This window comes from Phasianus colchicus, chromosome 8 (assembly GCF_987193195.1).
Source record: "Phasianus colchicus chromosome 8, bPhaCol1.hap1.1, whole genome shotgun sequence".
Classification (NCBI taxonomy): Eukaryota; Metazoa; Chordata; class Aves; order Galliformes; family Phasianidae; genus Phasianus; species Phasianus colchicus.
In genome coordinates, this window is record NC_143443.1 from 11,607,695 (window position 1) to 11,621,750 (window position 14,056).

The 14,056-nt window shown below is 56.6% G+C and overlaps 1 protein-coding gene across 3 annotated transcripts; it reads right to left on the bottom strand.

The window, feature by feature from the left end:
- Positions 1 to 5,437, bottom strand: CHST3 (carbohydrate sulfotransferase 3). 3 transcript variants are annotated; one of them, XM_090144922.1, is made up of 4 exons: positions 5,324 to 5,437; positions 2,822 to 4,126; positions 2,369 to 2,652; positions 1 to 1,937 (listed from the first exon to the last, which is right to left on the bottom strand). In XM_090144922.1, the coding sequence occupies exons 3-4, from the start codon at positions 2,503 to 2,505 to the stop codon at positions 698 to 700; spliced, it is 1,377 nt and encodes a 458-aa protein (XP_090001048.1). In that variant the 5' UTR covers positions 2,506 to 2,652; positions 2,822 to 4,126; positions 5,324 to 5,437; the 3' UTR covers positions 1 to 697. The 3 variants fall into 3 exon arrangements, with proteins under 3 accessions (XP_090001048.1, XP_090001049.1, XP_031458768.2); XM_090144923.1 differs by lacking the exon at positions 5,324 to 5,437 and adding an exon at positions 5,034 to 5,163; XM_031602908.2 differs by lacking the exon at positions 2,822 to 4,126 and having other exon boundaries at positions 5,324 to 5,436.
- Between the last annotated feature and the right edge of the window lie 8,619 nt (positions 5,438 to 14,056).

A 14,056-nucleotide genomic window follows, 5' to 3' on the forward strand; every position in this document is an offset into this window, starting at 1 on the left:
CCAACCCTGGTACACAGAGAAAAATGTAGAAAATAAATCAAAAGGACTCCCCCCACCCAACAATCAGCACTGCAGAGCACAAACTGAGAGGCCGCCTCGTCCTGCTGCAGGCAGCTTTCAGTTTGTGCTGGTACCAAGGCACTAAACCAGTAAGGCCTTTGAGGTCCAAGTCCCTGCTGGTGCTGGCACACCATGCCTCTGGCACTTGGTGCACACTATTGGAAAAGGCAGAGAGCACATGCCCATGGGGCAGCGACATTGCTTCCCGTGCTGGAGTCCACCCAGGAGTGCTCATTGTGTTTGGTGGCATTGGAAAACCTCCAGGTTGCAGAACACTCCCAGAAAATTGTCCCCTGGTTGGGGCTATGGATTCCTGCCTGCAAACTCCGGTTCTCCTGTGCTTTGCTCAATGGCCCTCTGCAGAAAGGAGAAGGCACCACTGGAGCTGGTGCACAGATCAGGTTGTGCTAAGGGCTCCGGGCACCCATGGTGCTTGGGTTTTCAATCTCAGGGTCTCATCCTTCCATCAGGAGAGGAACTAAACAGCTTCACTAAACAGCTCTGCCGCAGCATCCCTGTGCCATCTCCTGATCGCCCTTCCCAAGAACCCATCGCTATCGCGAGGACGCCCCGGTTCCTAGTCCATGGCACAGGGTGACCCCGGGCCGGCCGGGCGTATGGGAGCAGCAGTGCCGCACTACGTGACCCGTGTGGGGGGGCCCTCCTCCAGCAGGCTGAGCGAGCGGTTGGTCAGCTCCTGGGCGCTGCTGGCCAGCTTGTAGCCAAAGAGCCGCATGGCCGGCTCGCAGGCGTCCTGCACCACCTGCGCCAGCTTGAAGGGGATGCTGAACCTCCACTTCTCAAACTGCTCCGAGGAATTCTTCTGCGTGGAGTAAATGCCGTTGCCGTCCTGTGGTGCCTGCGTGTTGGCACGGATCCACTCCTCCACCTGCGGCGTGGGGTGGATGCCTGCGAAGCGGTACATCTCCAGCGCCTTGCGCAGCGGCGCCCGCGCCACGTCCTCGTAGCGCACCAGCATGTAACGGCCTCGCAGCCAGCGTGGCTGCCGCAGCCCCAGCTCGGCCGACAGCCGGATACTCTCGCAGTTGCCCCGCAGCCGCTGCACCTCGTCCTCCTGCAGCGGGGCTTCCCCCTCGGCCGCCCACTTCTTCCAGCTCTCGTACTTGCCCGAGAAGGCCACCATGCGTGACGCCAGCACGGCACGCGGGTCCCGCACCAGCTGGATGACACGCAGGTCCAGCCGCGGGTCCTCGGCCAACGGCTGCAGGAACTCCAGCTGCCGGATACGCACCGTCTTCAGGGCCATGTGCTGCTTGCGCCGGCACGCCTCGGCTGCCAGCGTGATGTTGAGGGGCCCGCAGCGGCGGTTCTTGCAGTGGTACTTCTCAAAGACCTTCTTGAGGACGGGCGTGCAGACGGGCTCCTCACAGAGTGAGCGGCTGGAGCCCCGCCGGAACAGGGCAGCTGTTAAGTGCTCCTCGGGCGCCGGCGAGATGAAGCTCTCCAGGATGTAGAGGTCGCAGAGGAGGAGCTGCTGCAGCACGTCCCGGTACACCAGGGCCGAGCCCACCGCGTTGGCTCCCCCTGGCTCGAAAGTGACCGTCCTCTCAATGTGCCACAGGGGCTCAAAGAGGTAGAAGATGTTGCCCTGCTGATTGAAGAACTCCCCAACAAAGGAGGAGCCGGTGCGTGTGGTGGCCATCAGCAGGACGTGCCGCCGCGGACCTGGAGCTGCCATGCCCAGCTCCCCTGCCAGCTGCAAGGTGACGTTGCGCAGCCGTGTCCTCAGCTGTGAGAAGGCTGTGTCCAGCTGCCGCAGTGAGGCCAGAGACCCATTCTCAGCTGGCACCGGGCTGGTCTCTGTCTCATTGGCCTCTGGCAGCACCTGCGGGGACTGCTTCAGCTTGTCCGACACTCTGCAGGACAGCAAGGCAAAACAGGGCTGAGCCCATGTCCCTCTGTGTCCCTCCATCCCTCTGTATCCCCATGTCCCTCCTTAACAATCAGTGTGGTGAGGCACTGGCACAGGCTGCCCAGAGAGGTGGTGGTGCCCAAGCCCTGCAGACACCCAAGGTCAGGCTGGACGGAGCTCTGAGCTCCTAATGGAGCAGGTGTCCCTGTTCATTGCAGGGGAGTTGGACCAGTTGGCCTTTAAGGGTCCCTTAAGAATCCCTTCTGTGATTCCATGATCTCTGTGTCCCCATATTCCTCCATCCCTCTTTATCCCCCTGTATAAGTTTTTTGGGGACCCCCTTGCGTTCTTTCCCTGCAGGACCTGGGATCATTACCACATGGGGCAGGCAGGTGGCTCAAAGCAGAGGACACACAGTATTCCCCTGTTCCCTACCTGGAGATGAAGTTGTTTTCCTTCTCGATGATGACCAGCCCCACCACGAACACCAGCAGCACGGCATACTTGCTCCTCATCTTCAGGCAGTGCAGCACCTCCCGAAAATCCTGGGGCAAAGCCGATCTCCTCTCCATTTGGATGGTGAGTGAGGGAGCTACAACTTTTGTGTCTTCCGCATGTCCACACTTTCCTTAGAGAATCCCTCAGGCAGGCACCTGATGCCCTGGGCTATCTGCTGGGCACCTGCTGTCCCGCAGCATCCCTTCCCAGGTGGCTCTGGCCTGCGGGAACAAGGAGAGACACGTGGGTGCCTTCCAGCACTGCTCCCAACATCTAGAGAGCTCACGCAAAGGGTCTGGAGGTGATTCCTGTCTGCTGGACAAACACAAGCTCGAGGAACTCCCAGCACCATAAGAACACGGAGGCAGAGTGTCTCTGTACAGTTCCCACCTGGCACCCAGCAGCTGCTGACAGCACCACTCTCCCAGCTCCCAAAATAAATCCACCACGGGAGACCGCTTCCCACACCTCCTCCTCCAGCATCGAAACCCAATCCCAGCCAGCTGCCTGCTGTGCCTGGCCAGAAACCCCTATCAGCCCCCCTGGGCAGGAGCTTCGGCAGCAGGGCTGCTCAACGAGGCTACGGGGGCTTCCTGTCAGCGTGATGGGGCGCGCGGCTTCCGCCTTCCTCTAGGTACGAAAAAGAAACCTGATGGGGTTCCAGGAACTGGCTGAAGGCCCACGTGGTCCCCTGTGTGCATCGCACACTCTGCCCCCCACGCCCAGTGCCATCATTTTCTCATGTGGGTCTGTTGTGGCTTTGCACTTGCTGGCGGTGACGGCTGCCAGGGGAAGGGATTTGGACTGCCATCGCCAGTGCAGGAAGTGTTTTCAAGGGTCAGCGCTGCCACTGCCAGCATCCTGGGTGCAGCCGAGCCGGGATTTCCCCCTTCAGTGCCCACAGCAGACAAACCACAAACAATGCCCAGACCAGGGGCTGTACGGGGAATAGATTCCAGAAAAACCCCTATTCCAAACCCTGGGGCAGATGTGATTCATTAAATACACGGGCAGCTGAGTGCTGGGTCCCTGAACCCTGCAGGGCTCAGCCTCGGGGCGCACAGAGCACCCCACTCTCCGTGCATCTCGGGTCTGAGGGCTTGAAACCAGCGGGGACAAGGCTGGAGAGCAGCACGGTGCCCCGCTCGGCGTCTTCCTCACTGGGAGCACGCAGCACGGCCGGGGAGAGGCACAGGCGGCTCTTTGTGAAGGGAACAGAGGGGCTCTGTGCCCCCGCGCTTCTCAGCACCGCTGGGGCTGGAATGGGAGCAGGCGGCCGCAGGGTTCCCGTTCCCAAGTCCCGCTCCCGCTGTTCCCGTCGCCGCCGGAGGTGTGCGCGGTGAAGTCACATTTTCCTCCAGTGACTCAACGGGCGGCCGGCGAGCTCCTCGAGCAAACCGTCTGCTCGCAGCCCTCGCCTCCCTCTCCCCACCGGGTTAATGGGGGACAGCCCGGCTGAACCCACGGGCAGAACAAAGGGATGGCGCGGGCTCCGATCGCCGCTGCTCTTTGTCTGCAACCCGGGGGAAGAATCACACAGCAGTTCCCTCCGTATTACAGAACGCTTTTCTTCCCCGCGCCGGGAAACACGTCGTCACCCCGACTGCCTCCTCCTGGCAGCGTCCCGGAGCCGGGCGGTGGGATGGGAGCGCTAGAGATGGCACAGCTCGCTTCGGCCACCGGCTGTTCCCTCCGCTATTTTTTGCACAAAATCAACGTGTGTATTCAAGTTGAAAAAAAAAAAAAGGGGGGGGGGGGGGGAGGAAGAAATGAAAAAACAGTCACCTCCTACGCTGTTTATAAAGTTGCCCAGAATAGCCCCAAACCGCGGCCAAATGGGGGCCGGTGCCCAGCCCTGAGCAGGGGACGCGGGCGGGGCGGTGTCGGGGCCATCAGCCCGGCTTCCAGGTGACTGCTGGTGGGCTGGCAGGGGGGCACTGGCAAGGGCTGCCCCAGCCCCGCGATAGGGCTTTCGGAGCCGGAGGCTGCCCGCGGGGTTGTGGCTGGGGCAGCGGCGGGCGGCCACGTGCTGGGACCCAAATTGGGAACAAACTCAGCTCTAATCGCTGCCGGCACCGCTTGCGGAGCATATTGCTGGCTGGCTCCGAGGTCGACTCGGGAGGCGCCCAGGTGGGCTCTGGGGATGGCACGGGAGGGAGGAAAGCGGCTCAGTACGCTCCAGCTGCACAAAGCCGGTCCCTGTGCCTCAGCCTCAATGAGCCCTTTCTCCGGGGTGAGACGGAGCGTGCCCGCCTCCCCGAGGCGCAGCGCTGGGAGAGAGCTCCGTACTGACGCGGTGCAGCGCACGGGGAAAACGGGGAGTTCCATGCCTGCGGTGTCGCAGCGGGCTCCGGGCCGCGACTCCCGGCAGTGGGACCCCGCCGCACCCCGGCAGCTCGGGGCGGTGTCGGGGCGCGATGCTCCCCGGAGCCGCCGCAGAACTCTCGCGGGCGCTGAGGCCCTTCCCGGCCCCGGCCGCATCCCGGTGCCCTCGCGGCCGGAGAGGAGAGGCCGAGGACAACTTCGCCTTCCTTCGGGAGGACGGCTGATGCAACTCTGGGAGAAACTCTCCGTACCCCCCCGGCCCCTTTGCTCTCCGCACCGAACCGAGGCTGCGGCGCGGCTCGTCCCGACACCGCGTTCTGCTCCCCCCGAGACTCGGGGGCTCCGGGGGTTGCCGGACCCGGCGGGGAGAGCGGCGAGAGCTCCCCGTTCGCAGACAAAGGCGCGGTCGGAGGCGGCACAAAGGATCCCGGCAGCCGCCCGCCGAGGGGCCGGGGGAGGGGGGTAAGGGGGGAGCGGAACGCGGAGCCCCCCGGCCCCCTCCCACCGGCGCAGAGAGCCCCGGCCCCACCGCCCCCGGCCGGCCCCGCGCCCCCCGCCCGTACCTACCCGCGAGGGCCCGGTCGTGCGGTGCGGCGGGGCGGGCGGCGGGGGCCCTGCTTTTCTTCACGGCGCTGTCATCTCCCTCCCTCCCTTTTCCCTGCCTCTTTCCCTCCCTCCTTCCTTCCTTCCTTCCTCCCGGGGTGCCGGCGGGGGGAGCTGGGCCGGGGCGGGGCCGGCCCGGGGCATCCTGCCGGCTGCATCCCGCACCTCGTCGGGAAAAGTTTCTCTCGGTGCCCGGCCCGCTCCTCCGTCGCCGGCTGCTCTGAACCCCGAGCCCCGCAGCACCCGCGGGTTCCCTTCCCGCAGCCCCACCGAAAGGGTCTTGTGGTTGCTCAGCGCTGCGCTGCTCCGGAGTCACCCCAGAACTCTGCTGCGGGTATGGTTGGCAGCGTGGGATGGCGAATACACGGTGCCATCGCCATCCTGAGAGCCCCAGCGACAGTGTCCCATCGGGAGGGGAACACAGCTCCCACTCCGAGCAGAGAAGGACGTCTGGCTCTGCAGGCAGAAAGAGGAGAAAAAAATAGTCCCCATACAGCGTCTCAGCCCTGTTCACATTCCTGGCATAGCTCTTCCAGGCATCAGGCAGAAACACACTTGCTGGCGTTGGCGTGCCACTCGTTAGTAGCCCCCCATTAACGAAGTTACCGTGGAGCGCCCTGCCCTCCGCCTGGAGTGCCAGCACCGCGCTCCCAGCAGGAGGGTGCATGCACCAACCTGTGCGAGGTACACGCACCGCTGTGTGCACTGATGGCAGCGCCCGGCGGGTGGAGCAGCTTGTGAGCAGCCCAGCTCAGCCTCCGCCTGCTGACCCCAGCCACCACTTTCCCCTTCCCAGGAACTTTTTGGGCATTTTCAGCTTTTCGCTTACTGTTCCAGTGTTGCGTTTGAGCAAGTGGTGAAAATGCTTCATACTGCACTCCTTGCCCATTTTCTACCCAGATCCGTGCTGGGGACCGCGCCCAGCTGTGCTGTAAGGAAGCCCAGCCCGGCCTTCACTCTGTGAAAGCAGGGCAGAGTTTGTGTGGATATTCACCCACTGACTGGGAGCTGCCAAACTCTGCCCTCACGTCCCCGTGCACTGCCCAGTGCCGTCTGGCAGCCTCAGTGCTGCAGTGTGAGGGGCTCTGTTCCCTTCCATGCATCCCTCGGGGTGCTTTAGGGGTTCGTTTTCCAGGAGGACATGGCTGGAGGACTGGGAAGGCTTCCCCCTGGCTTAGCTCCAAGGGCTCATTCCTGATTTGTTCCATAGAATCAATTTCAACCCCTTGGTTGAGAAGGACCTCAAAGATCATTTAGTTTCAGCCCCTCTGCTAGGTGCTGAGTCATCAACCACCAGACCAGGCTGCCCAGAGCCACATCCAGCCTGGCCTTGAATGCATCCAGGGACGGGACATCCACAGCCTCCTTGGGCAACCTGTTCCAGTGTGTCAGCACCCTCTGAGTGACAAGCAGCCAGTGCTGGAGCCAAGCAGGAGCCCGGTTTTCCAACCACATGCGCACCTCAGGTGCTGGCATGCCATCGTTACCAGTTTGCTGCCTGCAGCCTGCTATGTCTGATGCAGCAGTCATGGTGGAACAGCGGCACACAGAGGGTAATGGACGAGGTGTCCAAGGGCCGCCAGCAGGCGACCCCAGAGAACACTGCTGCTGGTCCCTAGGGCCGCCTCCTTCCCCGTATCCGCTTCCTGCAAGCCCAGCAGACGCCACAATCAAAGCTCCCCAGGGCGATTTGCAGCCGACCTCTCTGTTTTTGGCTCCCCCCAGCGGATGTGCTCGACCCTAGTGGATGTAATTTGGGTGGAAGGCCGGGGGCGGCTCTGTGCCCCACTCACTCCCTCCCTCCCTCCCCCCCAGCAACGATGAGACCCTCGGGCTCTGGGTTTTCTGTTCCTTTTTCGGTTCTGCTTCTCTAAAACTGCCGGCGTGCAACTAAGAAGTTGCTACATTGTAGCCCTCTTTATTTTATTTGTATTTGTAATAATTGTAAACACTTTCACCACCAGCCATTGCGGACGCTCTTACCGATGCCGTGAGAACAGCAGAATGGGAGGATGTCTGGTAGAAAGAGTGAACCTGAAGCAGTGACCCCAGTGAGCAGTGCCATGAAGGCTGTGGCCCTGCACCTGTCCTCCTTCCCATGGCCCTTCTACAGTGGGTGCTCGTCACCAAGATGGTGGCCAAGCCAGGCACGTGCTTTTACCATCCCTTTATCGTGAGGAAGTGGGCAGCTGTCAGCTCAGAATCAGAACCCCAAAAGCACAGCATCAGCCAGCATCCTCAGCTGGGCAAAATTCAGGTTCCCTGCTGCCTACAAGGACAGATATGGGGAACCCCCATTGGAGCACCCTGCTTTTCCTGGTGCTGGGAACCTGACCCAAACCAACAGCAGGCTTCCCTTTCCAACAAGGAAAGAGAAACCCCCAAAGAGCTGATTGCTCTGATTGCAGCCTGTCACCTGCCCCAAGCCTTTGGGGGTGTGGGGGGGAATAGGGGGGTTGGGAGGGGAAAGCATGCCAAAGCATAGCTTGTCCAACTCTCTCCCCTCTGAAAGAAGGAAGTGAGAACCACAGAGCATTGAGCAAGTAGAAGTACTCAGCACCAGGAAAACCCCAAGGGTGACTCTGCAGCTCAGGTGTGTGGGCCCCTGCATGGCAGCTCTCCCTTTTTCATTTGACCACATAACCCCCAGACTGATCGGACCCCAGCACATGTCCCCTTCCCCTCCTTTGTGTTACTTGCAGCCGTGTGAGCCTGAAGCCTTATTTTGCATTGCTTTTCCTGTGCTGGGTGAGCTTCCAGCTACTTCGAGGCCTGATCGGGCCCATGTGGGGCATCCCCAGACCTGATGCACATGGCTGCAGTGCCAGAGGCAGCAGGGCAGCCCCTCCAGCATCCCTTCAGGTGTTTTAATTCTGAGCATTGCTGCTGGCCCACGGCAACCTGATCTAACCGATGTGCATTGCTCCTCTTCTGAAAAACCCTCCAGGTCTGAGATTCCTTAGAAGGCTCTGAGCTCATGGGCGCGTGACTGCCAGGAGTTTGCTTTCCTGCCAGGTTTGGGGGCTGATCCCTCTCCGAGCTCAGCCACTGTTTACAGAAGGCAGTTTCTGACATCTCCTGTCATGCTGCGGCCCTGTCGGCCTCTGCACTCAGGGAGATAACGTCTCCACCTGGATATCTTGTCTGGCTTAAGATAGCTAAATCCTCACTATTTAGCACACAATAGGGGCACCAGGGCAAATAGAACAGAGAGCACCAGTGTTGTCCAAAGGTTTAGAACCCAGCGGTCAGGTCAGCCCAGTTTTGTAGCGAGATGGGGAGAAGTTCCACCCCAACAAGCGCTGCCAAAATCATAGAACCATTCAAGCTGAAGGGACATTTAAAGGTCATCTGGTCCAATTTCCCTGCTATGTACAGGGACATGCAAGGTGGAGACGTGGCTCTCCTTCTGCACGTAGCTTACTGTGGAAAGCCATGGGGAAATTGAGACACCTGTGTTAGAAGTCACTCAAATGCCAGCTGTCTGCTGATCACCCCAGGCAGCATCAGGAAAACCAAAGAGGAGCAAAAGCAGTGTACTCTTCAAGCTCCCCTGTGAAATAGGAGTAGTTAAAACTTGATGATCTTTTTTTTTTTTTTTTTTAAATGGAAAAACTTTCCAAATCTCTCAGGGTTAATTAACTCCCATTTGCAGATCTGCAGGGAAGGACTGGAGGTGGGTCTGGACATCATCCAAACTCCCTCCCTACCCCCCCACCAGAGCACACAGAGATCTGTCACAGCTGAGCACTGCAATCACAACTGGAGGGCAAGCAGCTGTGGGACAGGTTTTAAAGGGTGGCTGCAAAGAACTGAAGGGTTCCTTTTCAATGCTTTGGTGCTATGTGCCTTGGTCTCTCTGTGAGAGGCGGCTGTATGCACTAAGCTAGGAATGGAGTTTGCTGCTCTTTCCAAAGCAATTTTTTGCATGTTTCTCTTTTCTCTGGGCTCAGCCATGCTTTTGTTCTGTGGTTGTGTCACGATGCTTGGGGTTGGGAGTTCCTATGCCTCTGCCTTCCCTGAGGAAAGGGAAGAGGGCTTTGTTCCTTCTTTCACATCTCTGTGTTTGCTGCTGTGCAGAGATGCTCGGATACTGCCCCATTTGCTGTGGGGTGAGCAGTGGGAAGGGAGGCTGCTGGTGGGCAGGCTGCTGTAGAGCTCTCTTGTGACACCCAGGGAGGTTGGATTACAGCCCTGTGCCTTGCTTGTGCTACAGGTAGAGGATGATGGATTTGTTCTGCAGCCCTTGGCTCTGAGTGGGGGCTGCTGCAGCCATCGGGCTCCCACTTCCCCCTTGTGACTCTGAGGCCCACCCCAGTGCCAGCAGTCAGCTGCTGCTGTATAAGTCACTTAATTGCCTGTCTGGAAGGCCCTTGGCCCCAGGCATGCTGATATCCCTGTGTGTGGCACTGCTGGGCCACTTGCTGAGGTCCCAACCTCCAAGAGCTCCCCATCCATCCCTGCTCCTTGTCCCACATGCCAACTCACCCCATTTGCTCATCTGAGCCTCAGCAGATGTGGGTGGTTATTTCTGTTCTAAACTCTTGTGGTTTGTGCCCTCTTCTCCAAATGAAACTGTATTCCCTTCTGTGCCTTCCACTTTGCTGCGGGTACAGAAGGAAGGGAAAAACAAGTGTTCCAACAGCAGAGGAAGCTGCATGAATAATGCTGGGGGTGGGGGGAATGTTTGCTCAGTCCTTGCACAAGGCCCTGAGGCTTTTTGTCCCCTGCCAGCTCTTCTCCCCAAAGCTGACAGCACTTTGTGCCATGGCTCCCAGAGTCCCGTGACTGTGTAATCACTGCTGTATGAGCTGAGTCAAGGCAAAGCAGATTTTCAGTGTGTTGCAAATCAGCCTGCACTGCAGAAAAAAAGCCCCTGGAGCTTCTAAGAGTAATCTTGAAAACCTGCAAAGAAGAAAGTAAATTAAAAAAAAAAAAAAAAAAAAACCTCAGGCCTCTGCTTTATAAAAAGCTTTTTGATTTTTGGCAGCTGTGTTTTGCCCGTTTCTGACTGGTAGCAACAGCACAGAAGCAAGGCAATGGCACTGAGCTCTGCACCAAGCTGGGACCAGCCCAGAGGCAGCAGGAAGGTGGAAGAGGAGGTGGAGGATGAGCAATGTGCTGCCCTTACTGTGGGGCTGTGCTTTGTAGCACCCAGCAACACTCAGGTTTGATCACTGTGGACAAAGGCACGTGGAAGCAATGCTCACTCTGCACAAGAGCTCTTTGGCAGGAAGATATTGTCCCCTCCCTCCACTTCACATTGATAAATGTGGTGGAAGAGAAACCCTACCCATGCTGGGTCCCCCCCACATTCACAGTTTGGTCCCACGGTGCCTGCTTTGGGAAGGCCCATGGGGCTATGCTGGGGCTGCAGCCAGGTGTTGGTTCCCAAATGCTGCTGTGGGCAGGTGGAAGCCATGAGCAAGGCTTTTCTCTTTTATTTCATCCCCCTAGACTTTGAGGACTCAGGTTAAAGCTTATTTTTTTCAATGCCATCCTTTCTGAGAGGCTCTTAGAAATGGGGAGCAAAGGTTTTTAAAAGATTTGATTTTTATTATTTTTTTTTTTAATAGAATTGATGTATTAGAAGCACCTTCAAAAAGCAGCTCTTTAATGGGGGAGATGCACTTGCCAAGAGCTGGCTGCTTTCAGAAACTGTGGTGAGCTTCAATGCAACAGCACAGCACGACTGAGGGAGGGGGAGCAGTGACGATGGGATTAGGTAAGCACACTCCTTTGTTCATCCCTCACTTTTATTGCTGAAAACCTAAAAAAGCATCAAACCCACTCCTTTTATTGGAGAAGGTTTTTAGTTCCCAGTAAGCAGCTGGAGTCATCGGTTAGAAATCCTGACAGATAAGGTGGGGAGGAGAAGGGAACAGTATTTCCTGGGGATCCCATGGGGCTGCTTCTGTTGTACCATGAGTGGGAATGAAGATGTCCTGAAATCTCCCTGCTCTTTTCCTTGGTCTTTTTTTTTTTTTTTTTAATTTCCTTGGGATTTCTGATATATATTTTAAACTTCATTTTTCATTTTTCCTTTATTTTCTTCCTGGGTGACCTAAGTGTATATTCCTAATGATTTCTTGGGGGATGGGGAGAAAGTCAGACTCAGAACAAACCTAGGGCTTAATTCTCCTTTCGATTTACAAAAAGAAAGCTGTTTCCCCTTCAAAGGCTGTTGCATGCCGGTAGCGGAGGTTTGCCTAGCTACATTCTTACTGCTTACAGCCTTGGGAAGATGACACAATGAGAGCAGAAATGGGAATCTGCACTGTATGCACTTCCTTTGAAGCATGGGCTTTGCAAGGCGATGCTAAATTATCGATTCTTCTGCTTTTCTATTGACTCTGTGCTCTCAGGCCCTGGGAGTACCAGTCAGAAATCCTGGCTCGTGAGGGCAAAGCATTTATGGCTGCTGTCCTCTGACTCTTTGTAGCTAATCTGTTTGGTTTGAAAGAGCAGTGCAGTGCATTGGGATATGTCCTTCCCTGGAGGGGTGGAGTAATCCCAGCAAGTAGTACATAAAATGCTGAAGAAACAATTAAAAAAAAAAATCAGCTTCTAACTATAATGAAAAACTTGTGGCAGGACAAAAGAAATACAGCAAAATGAGAACTCTCTGCAGAGATTTGAGGTTTTGTTTTGCTTTGCTTGGAAAATCCGGTGCACTTGATCTGACCCCTTTAGATAATTGAGTTGTAGAACGTGGGAAGGAGCAGGGCTGCCATGCCAGCAGTGCTGAGCACTGCCAAAAGGGGTTGGTCCTTACTGCTTTCATCCCATGCTGCCATTGGGGCTCGGGCAGCACCCTGGGTCCAGGTTGGGCTGTTAGTGCTGGTGCAAGGGACGCTGGAGGCCTCCCTCCCACTGCCCTGCTGGCTCTTTGCATGCTGCCTTGGGCTGATTCAGGTCACTAATCCAGCACAGCACTGTCTGCTTCTGTGGAGCAGGGTGGTTTTGCTGTGCTGGGGAGGTGAAGGACTTGGAGCAGCAGAATGAACCGTGCTGGTGCTGGAGTTGTTCCTCTGCACTGTGCTGGTGGCAAAGACAGGGGCACAGCATCTGGCATGCTGCAGGAAGCCCATCCTGAGCCGGGACCCAGTGAGATGTCAATGAGTCATGTGGAGGCTGCTGCTGCTTAAGCTGGAACAAGCTTCAGATGTGCTCAAGGCTCTTCCCAAGCCTGCAAGGCTGTAATTTGTGGCTTGCTTTTGCTTCCTCTTTGACAGCTTGGTACAGTCGGAGTGGAAATGCAAAGTGGTCTAAAAGCTGCACTGCTGCAGAAAGTGCCTCTTTTTTTCTTTTTTCTTTCTTCTTTCTTTTTCTTTTTAATTTTGGCAATGAGAGCACTTCTCCTGCAGAGCTGTCTCTGCAACTGCAAAAGCAGAGCCTGTAGGGGCTCTGGCTGGCCTCCCAACATTGCCAAACACAGACGGCTCGTGTGCGTGCCACTTGCGCAAAGCGGGGAATGCAGTGAGGAGGGCGAGGTGGCCCTGGGAGGAATTTGTGCGCCGTAGGCTTGACATAACCGAGCATCAGGCTTCCCGGAGCCGGCTGGGCCTTGGTGCCAGCCCAGTTGGACTGGTTGCTGGTGGAGCAGCACTGCTGGCTGCCAGCCCTTGAGCATGAGTCATGGTATGCTGCAGGAGAGTCCCTGCTCTGGCAGCTTCCCAGCCCCAGGCTCTTCCTACTCACTTTCTTTGTGCTTCTCAAAGTGGGGCTGAAAACAAGCTCTTGGGTAACCAGCCCACAACTTTATTTAAACAACAGCTGTAGTTCTGGATCACTGAATTGCACAGGCTTCTGAACAAGGAGACTGTAGAGCCGTGAGAAAGAACGCTTGCATTTTGTAGGAAATGTCACAACAAGCTATCTGTCTAAGTGAGCTCAAGGAGCCAACAGAAGGTCCCTCTCCTCCTGTTTCAGAGAGTGGTAGGTAGATGGTGCACAGCTGTGGCTCATGCTGTCAGGGTGAGGTCCCCCTGCATGCCTTGGTTCCTCATAGCTGTGAGCTACCCCTGGTCTCAATAGGACTAGCTTATCTTTGGGGTTTCCTTCTTGTAAATAGCCTCATCATCCATGGCAGATGGCCAGTGCTTGGTCTCTTGATGCCATTTAATTTTCTTTAATCCCATTTTAAGTGAGAAAACTACTAGGTGATGTGTCAAAATAGGGAAAGCTATATCATAGTGTCAGTTAGGAAGGTGGTAGCTGTGTATATTAAAAAAAAAAAGAAAGTCCCTAAACAGCTAGAATTGGCAAAGCTCCAGAGAAATTAGGCTGACAGTGGCTGTCCTGATGCCTGAAATGCAAATAAACTGGAGGTGGCACCAGGAAGATCCATCTTTGTCCTCCATCCCTGGCCTTCAGTTCCCAGTGGGAAACCACCATACCTGCTGAAACGGTGCTCAATTCCCAAACGGTCCTATTTGCCCCCCTTACCCCACTTCCAAATATTCCTCACCAAGCTGTTTTTTTGTGTTCCTAAGCTAGTAGCTGACTTGGCTTAGAAAGACAAGGTGCCTTGTCAACACTTTGTGTGCACACGAGAGATAAGAGAGGCATGCCGAGCTCTGTCTAAGCAAAGTGGCTTTGGGACCAGAGTAAAGGTTGTTTGCTTAGTCTGGCCAACACTGCTGGCTGGCTGGGCCTGTCCATCTGACTTCAGTTTGAGAATGATCTCAGTTCTGC

Bases quoted from the DNA above. Each gene is read 5' to 3' on its own strand.
- CHST3 (XM_090144922.1), bottom strand. From the start codon at position 2,505: ATGGAGAGGAGATCGGCTTTGCCCCAGGATTTTCGGGAGGTGCTGCAC. The intron at 1,938-2,368 runs GTAGGGAACAGG...GCTGTCCTGCAG, and splicing joins GAAAACAACTTCATCTCCAG to AGTGTCGGACAAGCTGAAGC.